This window comes from Rhinopithecus bieti, unplaced genomic scaffold (genome assembly GCF_001698545.2).
Source record: "Rhinopithecus bieti isolate Rb0 unplaced genomic scaffold, ASM169854v2 scaffold_32012, whole genome shotgun sequence".
Classification (NCBI taxonomy): Eukaryota; Metazoa; Chordata; class Mammalia; order Primates; family Cercopithecidae; genus Rhinopithecus; species Rhinopithecus bieti.
Window position 1 is genome coordinate 4,034,890 of NW_016814432.1, and position 18,277 is coordinate 4,053,166.

An 18,277-nucleotide genomic window follows, 5' to 3' on the forward strand; every position below is an offset into this window, starting at 1 on the left:
GAGGTCATGTCAACATATTTCTCACTGTGGGTTGTAGTAAAACAAATGTGCAAGCCCCTGCCTCGGTGCATGTATTTGAGTTGCGCTTGGTCGCGAGATGAGACTGCACAAATTGGCGTGTGTCACAGAAGCACAGAACAGTGGGTGTTAGGTGTGACCTTCAGGTCCCCACCAGGCTGGTGAGGATGGCCAGCCCACCAGCAAATGCTTCCCCGCAGCACCTCCCAAGGCTCTATGCTGAGCTGAGTGTGATGAAGGTCGGAAATCTCTAGATGACATGATTCCTGTCCTTGGGGAGCTGACAGCCTATCAGGGAACAAAATCACACCCCAAAGCAGGAAGGAGCACGGTGAGATTTGGGGACAGATGTTGAAGGTGTTGGGTGCAGAGGAGGCGGAGACTCTGAGAACTCTGCTGTTCCGCAGCTGTGATGCTCAGCCAGATCCAGAGGCCTGATCTCCAGCGTGTTCACCAGCCACGTGGCATCCTCCCAGTTTCCTGGGGCAAAGATGCAGACCAAAGCCCTGTGTCAGTTCACACATGAAACACAGTCATCTCCAGGTAGGTAGACTGGACCACACAGGTGCCATTGGCCTCTTTCTCTAGAGAGGGAGACTCGAGGGTGGAGAACATAAACAGGCTGTGGACTGCCTTGGCCCCACAAGAGTCTCAGGCCCCAGGCCCTAGAACTTCAACACGAGAGGCGAATTGAAGAAAAGCACCTCAAAGGAAAGGAGGAACAGAGCAAGTGTCTGAGCTGCCAGGACCCATCTGAGCAGCCTGCTGGATTGAAGCAGGGGATGACAATATGAGCAGTGGGGAGGAGAGGAGGAGAGCAAGCTGTGCATGAGATGCCACCCCACAAGGAGACACCAAGGGACTGCCAACACTGTGCTCTAGTAAATGCCCTTCATCCTGATCCAGCCACCACGTGAGAGGGAGGGAGCCCTGACCTCCAACCCCACCTCCCAATGCATTAGGGTTTCCCATACCTGGCTACGTGGCTGGAAATCCTGCTGAGGGAGATGAGATGGGCTGGAAATCCTGCTGAGGGAGATGAGATGGGGCCTGTGCTGGCCCATGGGACTTACTGGGGGCAGAGGATGCAGCCGTCTACAGGATGGTCAGCAGGCCAGTGTGGCAGATTCAGAGAGGTTTAGCACATCTGGAGAATGTGAGGAGGAAATTGAGGTTTGGGGTGGGAAACAGGCCAATCAGAAAGGATCAGGAACGAGCACAGGATGCTTATTCTTCTGGGCTCCACTAAAATGGGAAGTCGTCCCTGTCATCCATCCCCACCCCCAAGCAGCCTTGGGGATGAGCAGTGGCTCCCTCTTCTCCAATGCTGCCCCCTCTGCAGGTATCTGTTTGTTTACTTTCCTTTGCTATCATTACCGACCTCTGAAGGGGAAGGATCAGGTCTCCCCTACTCTCATGTGTCCAGAGCTTCTGGGCCACAGCCCCTGGTGCAGAGAAATAGCAGTGAGATCAATTTTGATGAACAAATGAATGAATGAGGAAATGTGGTGGGTAATTATTTAGTCATTGCTACTGTCTGAATGTTTGTGTCTCTTTAAAATTCATAAGTTGAAGTTTTCACTTCTAGGGCGATGGTATTAGGAGATGGGACCTTTGGGAGGTGAGGAGGTCACAGGGGTGGAGCCGTCATGGATGGGATTAGTGCCCTCATAAAAGAGCCCTGGAGAGACCCCTGGCCCCTCCTGCCATACAAGGACACCACTAGAAGCTGCCATCTGTGAAGCAGGGCACCTTGCCAGACACCATATCTGCAGACACTTGATCTTGGACTTCCCAGGCTCTAGAGTTGCAGAACAGTGAACAATAAATTTCTGTTGTTTATAAACCACATAGTCTATTGTTACAGCACCAACCAGACTAGGAAAATCATCTTCCGAAGGTATAAATGGTGAGCTTCAAAACATCCCCTTAGGGTTGAGAAGGGAAATTAGCTTAATCTGAACCTTGGGCATCTGGTGCGGCTACAGCAGAGAATTTCCTGTTTCAAGTGCTTTTGAAGGTGAACAGGTTCCTAAGAAACATAAGGTTCCCTAAGTCTGATCACAGAGGCCCGTGGAAGCATGGTGGTCTAAGTACGATTACTACAGAAGAGATCTGCAAACAAATGATTTAGAAAAGAACCTCAGGGTATCTGTCAGCTCAAAGACTTTGGGATTTTAGGCAAACTAAGAGTTTGAATTTTATCCTGGTTGCTTTAATCCAAATTCAAATTTTTGGCATTGTGTTTTAGAGACTATCTTCTTCACGTCTCTTCTTCACGTCCATGTGCTTTGAACCACTTAGCAGAGGGTCCAGACCCTTATAGGTGCTGTAGGCATATATTTCTTTAAATCCACCTGGTTTAATTTCATTCCATTTTATAGCAATTAAATATAGGTCTGAGTTTGTTTATTAAAATGATTAGGTTTTTTTCAAGTGTAATTAATTGGTGTGAGTCAGCAGCTATTTAAATTCTTACTAAACGGATACATAAGAAATGAGGGATACTGTTTTCTACCACAAAAGAACATTTATTCCAGCTGAAATTTCAGTGACTTGAATGCAGAATGAATCCTGTGGCTCACCTCCTAGACTATTTGCCAAAGAAGATGTTGTCCTGGCCATGGTCAAGGTGACACAAACTGTGGCCTTTTGCAGGGAGAACCGCCCTGCAGGCCTGCGTCTGGGGCACTGGTAGCTTCTCTCTGCAGACAAGGACGGACCCCAATGGCTTAGTTCTTCCGTCAGAGTGAGAATTCATCTTCACATTGCGTGCGAACAGAATGTCAAGGGCATATGTTAAACGCTTCGCTTGGGCTTAGTTCCTTCGTCCCAGAGTGAGAATTTATCTTCATCATGAGTGGAACAGAATGTCAAGCAATACGTTAAACCTCGCTTGTGAGCTGATGAAGTCCAGGTCTCAATTTCCCCTTTTCCAAAGATAACGATGACTTCAAAGAACGAAAGACTCCTGTGACCACGGATTGCAGGAGGTTGCACTTCAGGAAGCATGCCTACACAGTGACCTCGTTTGCCTCATGCCTTCTTTGCTGGCGTGGGCTGGGCAACTATTACTACTAAGAGATGAAAATACGGAAGGTCAGAGAGGTTAAGAGAATAATTCCAGGTCAGGTAACCAGGGATTGAACCCTGGATCCAGTGATTTCACACTGGCCTCCTGTCTCTGCAGCATTGTTTGCCAGCCATCCTCCCCTTCTGCTAATGGACCATCATGATCTAGGTGTGAGGTCATTGGCAGGAGATGCAGGCAAGGACAGGTCTGTGGAGAGAGATTTCCCAACGTAGGAGGCATTCCTCGCCTTGCTGTTTGCTCTAAAGGACGTCCTGGAGCCTTTGATGCAGTGTGAAGTGAGGCCTTGTTCACAGTTTATTTTCATTTGTAGATGTGTAATCACCTAAAGTAGTTATGTTATGGCTACCACAGGAAGGCAGTTTGTAGTATCTGAGCTTGTACATGTTCCCACAGGCAGTTCCAGTGGTCATAAGTCCCAATGCCACATGGAGTTTGTTTATACCCAAATATAGCGTAATTTCACTTCACTGAAATCCACACCCCCACCTGCTGGAGGCACCTCTCCGGAAGGTGTCCAGACAAAACCAAAGGGCTTGTAGTCTTCTTTCCTGCTGCTTCTAGAATATACTCAGCTCTCAATTAACCCAAGTCTCGTTTGGTTTAGAAAACATCCATTTGGTTTAGAAGTCAGTGTTGTTTTCGAATTGCATCTCTAGCAAATGATTTTTTTTTTTTTTTTTTGAGGTCTAATAAGCACTGAATAGATTGTATTAGGTTAAAAGCAATTGATTCCCAATAAATAAATTCTGCCAAGTTGTGTGCAGGAGTGTGAAGCAAAAGTGTTTATTGGTTCTTATCTACGATCATCAAAACCCGTTCCTCTCCTCTCCTTCCCTCTTTCCCTGCCTTCCTTTTCCTTTCCTTCTTTCCTCATGCTTGACTTCGCCTACTTGCTTTTATGGGGAAAATACTAATTTCCTTTCTGATGTCTATATTCTAGCATGTCGCCTCCTTAAATTCCCCTGGGTGTGCCCTTTTACAATTAGTGCTACCAAGTAAATAAACTTCAAAGGGACGTGTGTACACACACAGACACACACACTCAGAGACACACACATTCATTCACATGCCAAGAAGAGCCCCCATTAAAGTCTATTGGCCCCCAAATGAGGAAATTGAGAGCTCTCAGCCCTGCACTAATTTTATCTCATGGTGTGGAGAGAGTTTATGAATAACTCTCAAGGTAAAATGCCATTTTTCCCCTGTAGGTAAAGTTAATATTAACGTCGTGTAAAAGGAATGAGGCTCTATTGCTTTTTGAGTGGCGTTTTCTCATTGTTACCCCCCAAACCTATTCTTAGAGGACCTTAGGTGGCATTGTGCATATTCTTTTGTAGAATAATGAAATGTTGATATTACACAGTCCCATTGTAAGATCAATCCACCCCTGCTGGGATATTCATAAACATCGTCTGCAGGTGGGCCTGGTGTGTCATCCCTCAGAAGAGGAGCTTTCATTTCAGGAAACAGCCTTGCCGAGGTCCCACAGAGCCCAGGACAGCAGACCCAGCGCTGCGGCCCACGGCTTCCCGAAGCCCAAACAGTAACTGATGGTGTTGTTGCCAATCTTGGCTCTGAAGCTAGCGTGTTTGAAATTCCTGCTTCTCCAAGCCTCCTGGGCATGCCCCTCTGCAGCCAAAGAGAGCTGGTAATTACACATGGCTTCTGACGAACGATGGTCCAGGTGCTTATCTGGGAAGGGAGACGGTCCAGACCTTCAGCTTCTGGGCCCCATTCCTCTTCTCATTCTTCAGTGTAGCAACCTGCTCTTAAAGGCTGATTTCTGTCTGCATCTCTCAGGGGGCACCTTTGTTTAGCCACTGAGTTTTCTCAAACTGGAAGTCCATATGACGAAGTCTAATTTTTTATGGTCTCCTATCATATTTGGGTTTTCTAGAAAGCATTCAAGAGCTTGTTCCTTCTCACTTAGATGATATTACTGTCATCAAGGTGTGTCTTCTTCCAGTTCCAGAACTGCTTCCTGAATTAAATGCTCTTCTGGACATTTTTTTTCCCCCAGATAATGGCAAAGAAAATTGGTCCACAGAAAGTGTGACACTGTTAGAGGGCAGTCACTACAATATTTTTTTCTGCTGCTTTCACATCTGTTCAATCAATATCCGCTCCTGGCCTCAAGGCAGTGTAAGATAGAGGCAAGAGTCCTAGGAAGCTGGGGATCAGAGGACAGCTTCTCAAGCTGCCTTTGCCTTTAACCAGGGGCACTGTCTCACAGTCAACCCTCAACCTCTCCGGGTCAGGGAGCTCCTTTGTTAACAAAACAGCTTCGTCTAAATGGGTTCTCCTGTGCTTTCCAACTCTCTGCTTTCTATTATTCTGAACTTCATGCCTCATTGTAATCTGTGCACCTCTGGTAGAGCTGGTATAAACCCAAGCATATGTTACTGGCTTAGAGAAAGCAAACATTTCTTTCTGGGTCTGTGAAATCATAGGCTTTGCTTGACGAAGCTTCGAGGTGTGCGGGCTATCCTAGTGCAGCACAAGCCATCAGCCAGCAGAAAGCTATTTCTGTAGCAGAGTGTTAAAAGACTGGTGTTCTCAGTGAAGAGTCATCTGCTGAGGGCAATGTGTTGTTTTTATTCCCTCTGTGATTTATCTGTCAACGGGCAGATGGGAGAAGAAGTAATAAACTATGAGCTTGAAAATATCAAGGCTTTGCTTCTAGTGGGGTGACTTCCAGGCCCTCTTTGAGTTGGAGACGTTGTCAGGGAAGAAAATTTCGGACGCTCACTATTATTTCCTGATCTCAGAACACAAAGCCTAGTTTTTGCTGTCTTTGAGAAACTCCATGAGCACTCGGCTCCTCTCTCTTTATTTTCTGAAACCAGAAGTAGGGAGAAAGAAGCAACTGAGCCACACTGAACCAACCAGCTGTGGAGACCAGCAGTGAACCCAGCGTGTTTGTCATTGGTTAATGAATCTTATATGCTGTTCTCTTCCCTGCACTCCCGCGCATTCAGATGCCTCCTCGGCTTAGCATGGTGGCAATCCCAGGGTCCAGGTGATTCTGTTGAAGACCTGAGACCAGAGCTTTCTTCTTCCTGCCACCCAGTTTGATTGGACCTTCTCCAGACTTCTGAGTACATTTCCAGAGCATTTACACAAGGGGTTATGTAGGGTCATTGTGACAATGGTTGTTTGTGGCTTTTTTGTATAAACCTTCTGTATAGAAATTCCAGTTGCTCAAACAGATAAACGGAGAGGTGATCATTCACATTGCTAGATGACTTTTCCCCACCTAGGAAAGAATTCTTTATGTATTTAAACAGGAACCCCTGTCCCATTTCTTCCTGGCTCTGCCTGGCTCTTGTCTTGACTGGTCCAGACATTTTCTGGCATCCGGGGCATCAGGGAGACTGTAAGTTTGTGTTTGATGGTGGCTGTCCTTCCTCAAACCACTGGCTGGAAGGCAGGGTCCCTGCTGGGTCCCAGGGAGCTAGGAGTGCAGTTTGGGGAAGTCAGCTGTCTTGCCGTGATCTTCTGGAAGAGAAAGGTAGAGGACGGCAAGGACAAAGGGCATGACCGGGGGACACACGGCTTGGGGGAAGGGCACTGGGGTGCACATCAGGAGGCTGGAAACAAATCTGCTTCTGCCACCAGTTCTCAGAGCAACTGTAGGCTAATGAGGTCACCTCTAGGGGCTTTCTGTTTCTTCCCCTGTGAACTTAATACAGAATGATTTCTAAGATAACTCTCTGCACAAACATATTATGATGCTTTAGCATGAGAGAGGTGGGATTTGATGTGTGGAGGGCAGAGTTGAAATAATCATTTGAAACTGCCACTTTGGGCCATGGTCATTTAGAGATCTATTAGAAGGGACATCTTTAGAAATAGAGTGTCAACTGAAGGGGAACTCCACTTGATCTATTAAACATTGTCAATGTCCATCTGGCCCATTACTGGCTCTTGAGGTTTGTGAGGGCAGGGACTCAGCCTGGCTTACTCACTGCTAGGTCCCTACCACTAAGAACTGCACCTGACAGGATATCCTCAATAAATAAGTACTAAATGAATGAATGAGATCGCAGTGGTTGTCATTGCTTCTGCTGTCAAACACAGACTCCACTTCCTGTTTTCCAGGGTCCTGCCTACCCATCTGAGGACATGCCTGCTCATCACCCATGTGCATCCTGTCACAGTGGGACCTGCGTGTGTTCCCTGCTCATTGTCACTTCCATGGTTTTGCTGATTCTGTGCGATTCTTCCAGGCCACGCCAAGTTCCACCTCTTCCACAAAGCCCTCCTTGATTGCTGGGCCCTGGTTGAACTTCTTATTAGTAACACCCAGGTTAGTCCTACTTAATTCTTGCCTCCAGCCAAAGTGGACTTAGAACCTCCTTGCATGCCTGGTAAAGTCAAGGTTTTCAGCCAGGGCCTGTGTATAAAGCAGAAGCAACACAGTGTCTGGTTTGAAGCTTAGCACTTTGGTTCAGACAGTTGTGGGTTACAATCCCTTCTACGCATGTTGCCTGTGGAAATCCTTTGGTTCTCTGTGCTTGGAGCTCGCCTGTAATGGGACAAAGCCACCTCCCCTAGATTGTTGTTCTGAGGATTGAATCAGGTGATTCTGAGAGGCATTTATGAGTCTTGCCTGAGTAATAATCCATGAAAAGTGGGCGTCATTGCTGAAGCTCAGGGAAGAAATACGAAATTTGATTATATCCTTATTCATGGCATTGGGTCACCACCTCAGCAGTTTTTATGAAAGTAGCATCTGACCTGGCAAAGGCTGTGTCATCTTATTATCTCAGAAAGACAAATTTACGGGGTCAGATGATGGATGGCCAGGTTTCAGCTTGTAGATTTCTCAATGGGGTGGAAGGAAGGAGAGGAAAAGAGAGGCAGGAGAGAGAACACGCTTAATTCTACTTCCCCCAGGGTGATATTTCCTTCTTCCCCTTCCAGAGTTCTCAAAAAGGCATTCTGGGAAGTCCTGTAAAATACATGCTCATACAAAATCTCCTAATTTCCCCAAATTGTTGAGAATTTAAAACTCAGCTGGGGTTTGCTGTTCTAGCCTGAGACACCAGGGTCACGTGTCCATGCTTGCGGTCTTGAGACAGTACCAGACATCTGGGATGAAGTTGGGGAAAGAAGGTCTGGTGACCCTGCTGGCCTGCTCCTCTTGAAAGATGCTTACTGGCTGCTGGCTCCATCACTGGTGTGTCACAGGGCTTTAGGATTTGGAAAAGCAGAGGGATGTAAAACAAGATGGAATGGTCAGAATTTAGAGAACCATGTGCTGAAGTGCCATCTTTAGGGTGCCCATAACATGACCCTACAACATTAGAGGTGCTGGAATCACGGAAGAGGAATCCAGACTCTGTAATCTTCTTCCCCCTGGAAAATCTGCTCCAGAACTGGGGGATTGGAAGCTGTCAACTTGTGAGCCATCTTCTGCTCTGTTCAAGATGGTAGGGGCATTCTCCACACGCCCCTCACTCTGATTCTGCCTCACTTTTATTCTAGATTTTTTCACTGCCTCTTCTGGAATGTGCTTTTTCAACCCTCCAAATCTGTAGAGAAGAAATAAGCAGAAACTGAAATGGCTTTCTGGTGTTAAATGCTCTCAGCTTAGTGGAAGATCGAGCGTTGGGCTCGAGGCTGGACTTTTACAGAGAGCACTGCAATAGTGCTACGGCCTTGCCTTTCTTTCTCATCACCCAGGTACAGTCCTGCTGTCCTCAGAGGATGCCAGTCCCACACAGGGGGATCCTCCTCCATAGGAAAACCGAGGAACACCACAGGTTCGATGTGTAAGGTGGCTAAGCACATTCGATCATCGAGATCTTTCCTCCCAAACCCTAATGCTACCTCAAGATGGGCTGCTGCCTGCTACCTTTTCAACATCGAGTCCTTTAAGATGCCATCTGAGAGAGAGATGGGAAGCGAGAGGCCAAGAAAAATGAAAGGTAAGCACGAGACCAGTGGAATGAGTGGGGAGATCCATCCGTCTGTCTGTCTGTCTGTCCGTCCGTCCATCTGTCGTCTGTCCATCCGTCTGTCTGTCTGTCCATCCGTCCGTCCATCTGTCCGTCTGTCCGTCTGTCTGTTTGTTTGTTTGTTTGAAGTGTCTTCTGCTTGGCTGAGGTTATTGCTCTTCAGGGGAGGGGGAAGTGCTTCTCTTCTCATCTCTGATGGCTCCGCAGCTGTCTAAGGAAACTGTGACAAACACGTCGCAGCAGCGAGTGAAAACATGTCTGAGATGCTGCAGCGTAGCCCGGCTGGTTCTGTTCTTAGCAGTATTTGCTAAGTTCCATCCATTCGAGTGTTTTTAAACAATGGGAGGCATGTCATCTTGATTTGACAGGATAATCCTGAGTTTATAGAATTTCATCACAGTGTGTGAAACTGGTTTTTCACTTCACTGTACTGGCCCTCCGTGGTGGAGTAAACTGGGCACTGAATAGAGCAAATCTCCCTCCTCCGTGTTGTCCCCCAGCCCACCACCTTTCGCCCTAAGCTCTGCCCTGCACCAGCGCCAGCCTTCTACTGGAGTTTGGCAGCTGTGGCAACCGCTGGCCGTCTCTCAACCACTCCACAATATGTATCAATGTATTCTACAAATCACTGTATTTGCCAAGCATGAATTCAGAGCAAAGTGTAGACCTCGTTTGGATCCCAGTTCAGGCAAGCAAATCTTAAAATGTGCGTGAGACTGTTGGAGAAAGGCAAACACAGATAGGATAGGTGTTGACATTAAAGAAATCTTAATTTTCTGTGTGTGGTGATGGTATTGTGGTTATTTTTAAAAGGGGGTGTCGTCCATGCCTTTTGATGTTATATATATTTTTAATTACAGATTAAAATGATTTTCCAAATGTGCTTCAAAATAATTCACGGAAGTAAGTGAGCTCAGGAATACAAAATAATAAATTTAGCTACAAGGCGTTTATTGTTAAAGGTAGGCGATGGGCACGTGGGAATTTTTTATATAATTCTCTGTACTTTTGTTCCTGTTAGCAACTTTCAGTAACAGAAATTAAAAGAAGAAATGAGGTAGGACAACTGGGATAAGCAGAAGACAAGGGTGGACTCACAGCCTCTCCTCCACAGATGCTGTGGGGCCAGGGTGAGCGTCAGTGCCCTGAGTGCCTGCTCTGAGGCTGGAGCGGCTGGCTTGGCTGCCTTCCTGTCTGAGTGCAGCAAGAGGTGGAGGGAGGACTGGGGTGCACCTTCTGCAGGGGACAATGCTTTGGACACAGCAAACGTGCAGAGCCCAGTGCCCTGTGTGGGGACAGAGGAGTGTGGGTGTCAAAAAAGGAGACCACTTTTCCATTCTCTTGGGATCCTCCTTCACTGGAAGATTTGGGGCAATGTGCACCGCCTAACCTCCCTCCGCTTTCACGGCCTCATGGAGAAAGGGTTCCCTCCCCCATTCACACGTTTGTGGTCGTGATCACGGTGATTTAACTCACTAGTTTGCTTTCCTGATAGAAGGACATAACGGTAGAAGGTGAGAAGGGCAATTCTACCATCTGGTAAGAAAAAATGAGAAAAGGGGGTGACAGAGGCAGTTGTATGAAAAATCAGAACTACTAAATAATCCATAGCCAATTTGCTGTGGCACCTACTGCAATCCCCAAGACGAGTGTCCAAAAGCCACCAGGAGGCCAAACCCCTCATTTGCTTTCATTAGAATTTTTCCTCTTTCTTTTTTTTTTTTTTTTTTTTTTTTTTTTTTTTTTTTTTTTTTTGAGACAGAGTCTCCCTCTGTCGCCCAGGCTGGAGTGCAGTGGTGCGATCTTGGCTCACTGCAACCTCTGCCTCCCAAGTTCAAGTGATTCTCCTGCCTCAGTCTCCCAAGTAGCTGAGATTACAGGCATGCGCCACCACGCCCGGCTAATTTTTGGTATTTGTAGTAGGGACAGGGTTTCACCATGTTGATCAGGCTGGTCTCAAACTCCTGACCCCAGGTGATCTGCCCACCTCGGCCTCCCAAAGTGCTGGGATTACAGGCGTGAGCCACCTTGCCTAGCCTTTCATTAGAATTTTCTAAGAACTGACATTACTTTAGAGTCTTCCTTAATCAAAACTAAAATAACTTTTAGAATAACGGCAAATTACCTCCAATAGGGCCTGGATGAGATGATGGAACGGGGTATGGAAAGAAGAGAGAAGCTGGGCCTTCAGGAGACCCTCAGCTCAGGACTGAGGAGTGTCAGGCCCCGGTGTGTGTGGTGTGTGCTGGGGTGTGGAGGGTTGTGTATGTGAGGGTGGGGCTGGGGGTTGCAGGTGCTGTGAGTGCTGTGTGTGAGTCGCACATGCAGGTGTTGCACATATGTGTTGGGTTGTTGGTGAGAATTACGTGTGGGTGCACACTGGGTCTGTGGAGGGGTTATTTTGGGTGCTGTGTGCATGTTGGGTGTGTGTAGGATTGTTTTGGGTGGTGCATGTGTGTGAAAAATTTGTCTCTTTAAACTCAGACTTTGAACCCTGGAGGTTTTCCTCATAGGTCCTTGGGATTCTAGGGCAATAAAGAGAAAGGGTATTTTCTTAGGAGAAGCCACATCGCCGGACTCTTGAACTGCAATCCAGAGGATGTGAAACTTCTCATTTATCTTAAGCACTGAGCCAAATGGATTTTTAAAAAAAGCAAGAAAAAAATCAACACAGATGTTCAGAAATGGGTCATGAGACAGGGCCAAATGAGAAACCTCTCAGATCTTGGGAACTATGAGTGACTTAAAAGGCCTCCAGTCCTGGGAGAAATGATACCCACCCTTACAAAAATTCCCAGTTCACTTTCTGCAGGCTGGAGCATTTTTCAGCCATCCCAGAATGGTTGTTCTTTGTTTTCTGTTTTTTGGGGGACGGAGTCTCGCTCTGTCACCCAGGCTGGAGTACAGTGGCACGATCTCAGCTCACTGCAACCTCTGCCTCCCAGGTTCAAGAGATTCTCCTGCCTCCTGAGTAGCTGGGATGACAGGTGTCTGCCATCACACCAGGCTAATTTTTGTATTTTTAGTAGAGACGGGGTTTCACCATGTTGGCCAGGCTGGTCTCGAACTCCTGACCTCAGGCAATCCTCCCGCCTTGACCTCCCAAATTGCTGGGATTACAGCTGTGAGCCACCACGCCTGGCCTGAGAATTGTCTTTTTGGCCAACTGGGGGAAAAACACTTGAATGGAACTTAAATGATAAAAATAATAATATTTATGATTTTATAGTGAGTATTTTAATGCTAAATTGTGTTGATGTGAACAGTTCTTTTTGAACAACTCATTGATTCATCCATTCATTCACTCTGCAAGCATTTCTTTAGCGTTTACACTGGGCAGACAGCGTGACACAGACAGAAGACACAGCCCATGTCAGGGTCACACTCATAATTCTCTCACTGAACATTGGCTCCCTTCTCTGTGCTAGCTGCCAGGGACGTGGCAGGAATAAGACAAAGTCTGTCTCTGCCCTCATAGAGCTGGCATTCTAACAGGGGATTCAGACACCAAGTTATTAAGTCCCACGAGGAGAAATCTGGAGTTCAAGGAAGGATTCTTGGAGAAAGTGACAAATCGTCTGCAATCCTGTGGATGTTAGCCAGGCAAAGCAAAGGCTCGTGGGAGGGGAGAGAGAGGGAGGAGGTGATTGTAAATTCAGCAACATCCTGCGAAGGTGCTGAGGTGGCTGTGAGTGGAGAAGTGGGGTGTGTTTGCAGAACTGAAGGAAGGCTCTTATGTCTGGAACCCAGAGGTGTTGGGGAGAGTTGGGTGGGAGAGGCTGGGGAGGTAGGTGGAACAAGGTCAGGTGGAGTCTTGGAGGTCATCTTTTGTATTCCATCTGTGCTATGATCAAAAGGACATAGTGATGTACTTTGGTTTCAGGCCATCAGGATAAATGGTATGGAAGGACATCCCCAAGTGTACTGTCACAGCTCGATGTGGGAGTCATTCTGAAATGAAATGACATCTCTTAAAGCCTGTGTTTGCATTTCGGGTTGAAAGGGAAGAATCAGCTATGAAATGTAAAAAGGAGGAAATACGCCAGGCGCGCTGGCTCACGCCTGTCATCCCAGCACTTGGGAGGCCGAGGCGAGTGTATCACGAGATCAGGAGTTCGAGACCAGCCTGGCCAACAGGATGAAACTCCACCTCTACTAAAAATACAAAAAAATTAACTGGGTGTAGTGGCGGCACCTGTAATCCCAGCTACTCGGGAGGCTGAGGCAGGAGAATTGCTTGAACCCGGGAGGCGGAGGTTGCAGTGAGCCGAGATCGTGCCACTGCACTCCAGCCTGCGTGGCAGAGCAAGACTCTGTCTCAAAAAAAAAAAAAAAAAAAAGGAGGAAATACTGTTTCTGGTTTTGTTGTGTTGGTCATGGTGGTAGTCATCGTTAGTGGACAACATTGGTGGTTTCATATGTTATTTACTGAATTACAAAAGCACATGGCTAATAATGTTCATTTTTCATTCATTACAAACAATTTCTCCATCTGAAATAGAATGAACCTGACTACAAGGTTTTACTGCATCTTGCAGGACTTGAATGTGTGGGTCATACAATACATGAACCTAGTCCTGCATGTGTGTGCATGGATGTGGCATCCATTTCGGATTGCAGAGGGTGTGCAAACTACTTCTTAATTCTCAAAGGGGTTAGAAAGGTTCAAGTGCATTTTAAAGGGTATACAGGAATACCTTATTTTACTGCAGTTTACTTTATTGTGCTTTGCAGATATTGTGGGGTTTTTTTTCCCCACTATTGTGTTTTTAAACATAAAGCTATTACACACTTAAAGGACTACAGTATATCATAAACATAACTCTAATATGCATTGGGAAACCATAAAATTTGTGTGACTTACTTTATTGCAATATTCACTTTATTGTGATGGTCTAAAACTGAACCCACAATATCTCCAAGGTGTGCTTATAATAGAATTATAGGCCTTTGTGTTGAAAAAAAACTTCTGTGGCCATGCTGTATTAGGCAATAAACTCAAAGGGCAGTAAACTCCAGACATAAATAAGGAAGTGTCATGCCACTTATGTCAGCAGTTGTGCACAAAAGGGAATCTTCTACTCAAATCCAGCTCTGACTGGATTTACCAGAGGCTCTAAGCACCTTGAAGGCATTTGATCTTGACCATGGGGGGCGTTCTGTGAGCTTCAGAGTTTCTCTCCAAAGCCTTTTGCTCATACACATGCCCTGTCTCCTGTAAGGATTCGGTTCACACGGCATTCAGTATGTGTATGTAAATGTGTGTTAAGTATGTTTATTCACACAATATATAAATGACTTCACATATTAGGCTCTATGTGTATCTTTTTCAGAGAGGTCTCCTAGCTCTTCTGGCTCTTTATAACCAAATAACCACAGAGGCAGCCAACACCTTGACCTGGCAGACGGTCAGATGCCATTGCTGTGTGTCTGAGCTCACAGAGGCAGCGAACACCTTGACCTGGCAGATGGTCGGATGCCATTGCTGTGTGTCTGAGCTCACAGAGGCCCAGGGATAAGCTCTGGAAACAGCCTCTACCTTTCCCCAGACCAGGGAAGAGGGGAAAGGTTAGAAACTCACACATTGTTAAGATAAACCTGGCCAGGCATGGTGGTTCACGCCTGTAATCCCAGCACTTTTGGAGGCTGAGGCGGGCGGATCACAAGGTCAGGAGTTTGAGACCAGTCTGGCCAACATGGTGAAACCCCATCTCTATTAAAAATACAAAAAAATTAGCCGGATGTGGTGGCAGGTGCCTGTAATCCTAGCTACTCTGGAGGTTGTGGCAGGAGAATCGGTTGAACCCGGGAGGCAGAGGTTGCAGTGAGCCAAGACCACGCCACTGCACTCCAACCTGGGCAACAAAACGAGACCCCATCTCAAAAAAAAAAAAAAAAAAAAAACACTAAGGAATTGAAATTAAAAATGTTTTGTACAGATGTAAGCACTTACAGTTCAAGGCAACCAGTTGCCTAAAATCTGGGTGTTGCAGATATAAATACTCTAAAGGGTCTGGATGGTTTCTATGGCAGCTCCTCAGCCTGTGTTTCTAAGGAGATGATCTTTGGATTGTTAATGAGTCCTGTGAGTGCTTTAAAAAAGAAAAATGACATCGTATTTGAGAGATCTATACTAAAACTAATTGGCACACACTTCAGGAAATACGACAGAAGAAAGGGCTTTTAATTTCTCTTTATTTTCTCATTATTGAAAAGGTCACTGATCAGTTGAATACAGATGAAAGGTTCTTAGAGTAGATCAATGACCTGTTGTTAGTGAAATTCTCGGAGTCTGAATCTTAGCTATTTAGAGTTTTACATTATAATCTTGAAATGTTTTGTCTATTATAATAATGAATAACTAACAGACTAGAGTTTGTAGAACTTTTGATATACATTATTTTATTTGATAAAGAGAGTTTAAAGTCTAAAGCAACCATAGAAGTCTTTTAACTTTTACCTAAAACAATTTTGATAACCTATTGTGTTTATGGCCATTTCCTTTGTTAATGTCTTCACTTTGTCTTGGGAATCACTACTGCAAAATAGTTAAAAGAATATCTCTAGTTTCACTAAGTAAAAAGCTAACAAACCAATTGAAAAATTGACAAAGGGTATGAATAAGATAGCTTACTTATAAAATATAATAAACAAGCCCTAAATGTATGAGAAGGTGTTCACCCTCATTCATAATAAGATAAATGTGAATTCAATGAGAATATCTTTTATCACCTATAAAATGGGCAAAAATTCAAAGTGTGACAGCACATTCTGCAGATGAGGCCATAAGAATAAACAGGTATTTACACAAACTGCAGGAAAATGTGCTAATTGAAGGGAAATCCAGAAATATTAGGAAATCATAAAAGCTGAAAAATCAAGAATCTTTCAACCTGGAAGTACCACCTCTGGAAATTCACCCAACAGATACACTTACAAATAGGAAAAGATGACCACCAAGATTATTCATGGCTGTATCGTGTAAATAGACAAGAATTGAAAGTGTCCATCGATCCTGAACTGGTTAAATCATAACACAGTCATATGACAGAACAAGCAGTATAAAAGAATGAGAAGGATGTTTATGACCTTATGACTTGTTATGGAAAGAGCCCTAATATATATAAATAACAGAAAAAAAGGTGTGTAGAGCATACTGCATTTTGTGGAAGGAAGGTAGGAGAAACAAGCAAGCATATATTTGCATGTGCTTGCATTTTCATTAAAACTTCCGAAGGTATATTCCAGAAACTACTAAAAGTTGTCAACTGCATATTAGACTTGGAGTCAGGAGTGAGCAAAGAGAAAACAGGCAGGACTCCTCACAGCATGCCTTCTCGATTTTTTTTTTTAAACCAGGTGATGTGTTACCTACATTGAAAAGAAACTAAAGACATTCAAAAATAAAAATGTGGGCTCCAGAATGAGCTTTCCTGGGTTCAAGTCTAGTCTCTGTCACTTAGCAGATGTGTGGCCTTAGGCATCTTAGGCTTCTTGTCATTTATTTCCCAATCTTTGAAATGGGAATAATAATAATAGTAGCTAAACCACGAATTTGGAATTCAAAGAGATAGCACTTGAAAAGTATTTATGAGGGTGCCTGGCATAGGTTTACCATCATTATTTCTAAGCCAGTGATTCACTGGGAGAGGAGACACATTGGATTTGAGAAGTGCATTCTGAGAAGATGAGCGTTTAGAGCACCAGTTATTGGGCTAGAAAAAAGTTAGAATGAGTTTCATTAAGCAGAATAAATCTTGATCTTGAGAACTAAGCTTGAACTCTCGTTTTAAGAGGAGGTACGTAAATAGATTTTTCATTCACAGTAGAACTACAGTGCTTAAGACAAAGTGAGCAGTTACCTGGTGAGGCTTTGCCAGCTAAAAGGCCCGGGGCTTGCTTGAACAACAGTAATAATACTACCTTTTGTTTTTGCATTACTCCGTATCATCTTTGATTGTATATCATCTTACATGCATACACTGTCTCATTTACTTTTCTTAAGATATTCCGCCCAGCTGTGTGAGTCGGCATTTTAAGTGCTTATCGGCCAATATGACAGTAAAATGAGAACAAGCCAGGGAAAGAAGTTTCCAATCTGTGTTTGTACAACCTTAAGCCGATCTCTACCACCTCAGTGGGCGGCGTCCCTGCAGATGGTACAGAAGTCGAGGTGGCAATAAATCTAAACGCTGAGGAAGCACTATATAAGGAACATTCATTTAGCAATTCGGGATCTGCCTATTTTAATTTGATCTTCTACTGTGCCAAACACTGAGGAAACCACGATGAGTAGACTACGGTCTGTACCTTCAGGAGCTCAGAGAGGGCCTGGTGTGCCCACAGGTTACCGTGGCAGGAAGCTCAGCGCTGCAGTGCAGATGCGTGGCAGGCACGGGGTGGAGGAGGGAGGGTGAAGGTTTCGCAGGTCAGCGAGCCACGTGTTTGGTTCAGGCGAAAGGGTTTCCACCTTGGCAGGGAAACAGCAAAGACTCTGGAGTGCAGCTTTGAATCCCGTTTGGGGCTTTATCAATTTTCGTGAGACTCAACTTCTTCCCTGTTAGATGGGCTGGCAATTCGACTCGCAGAGAAGTTATGCAAATTAGAAATAATGTACAGGTAAAGCAGCTAGAACCAAGCCTGGTGTACAGCAGGTACTCAATGGGTGGCAGCAGCAATGTTGACCAGCCACTGGAACATGGGGTCCTTAGGGATGGGGAGTTTTTATTTTTTTTTCGAGACAGTCTCCCTCTGTCTCCCAGGCTGGAGCGCAGTGGTGCAATCTCAGCTCACTGCAACCTCCACCTCCTGGGTTCAAGAGATTCTCCTGTCTCAGCCTCCCGAGTAGCTGGGATTACAGGTGCCCACCACCACACGCGGCTAATTTTTTGTATTATTAGTAGAAAGGGGGTTTTGCTGTGTTAGCCAGGCTGGTCTTGAGCTCCGACCTCAGGTGATCTGCCCGCCTCAGCCTCCCAAAGTGCTGGGATTACAGGCGTGGCCACCGCACCCAGCTGAGGATGGGGATTGTTGCCGGTTTTAGTCCCTTTCATGTGCCTCGATGTTTCTAGAACAATGGCATTTAGTAAACATATGTTAAAATGAAGGGATGATGGAAGGAGACAATAGCAGAGAAAACAGCACATGTAAAGGAAAGGCCTGCTTAGTCTGGAGGTAGCAGAGAAGTCACGTGTTTGGGCAC

The 18,277-nt window shown here is 45.4% G+C and overlaps 1 protein-coding gene across 1 annotated transcript in view; it reads left to right on the top strand.

Annotated features, from left to right (window-relative positions):
• The first annotated feature begins 7,224 nt into the window (after positions 1-7,224).
• The window catches only part of LOC108514232 (uncharacterized), a 32,163-nt gene continuing 21,110 nt past the window's right edge, over positions 7,225-18,277 (top strand). The window contains exons 1-2 of the mRNA XM_017850304.1: positions 7,225-7,421; positions 8,801-9,045. Coding sequence (XP_017705793.1) covers positions 7,255-7,421; positions 8,801-9,045 — 412 coding nt within the window. The 5' untranslated portion in view covers positions 7,225-7,254. The remainder of the gene's footprint in view (positions 7,422-8,800; positions 9,046-18,277) is intronic.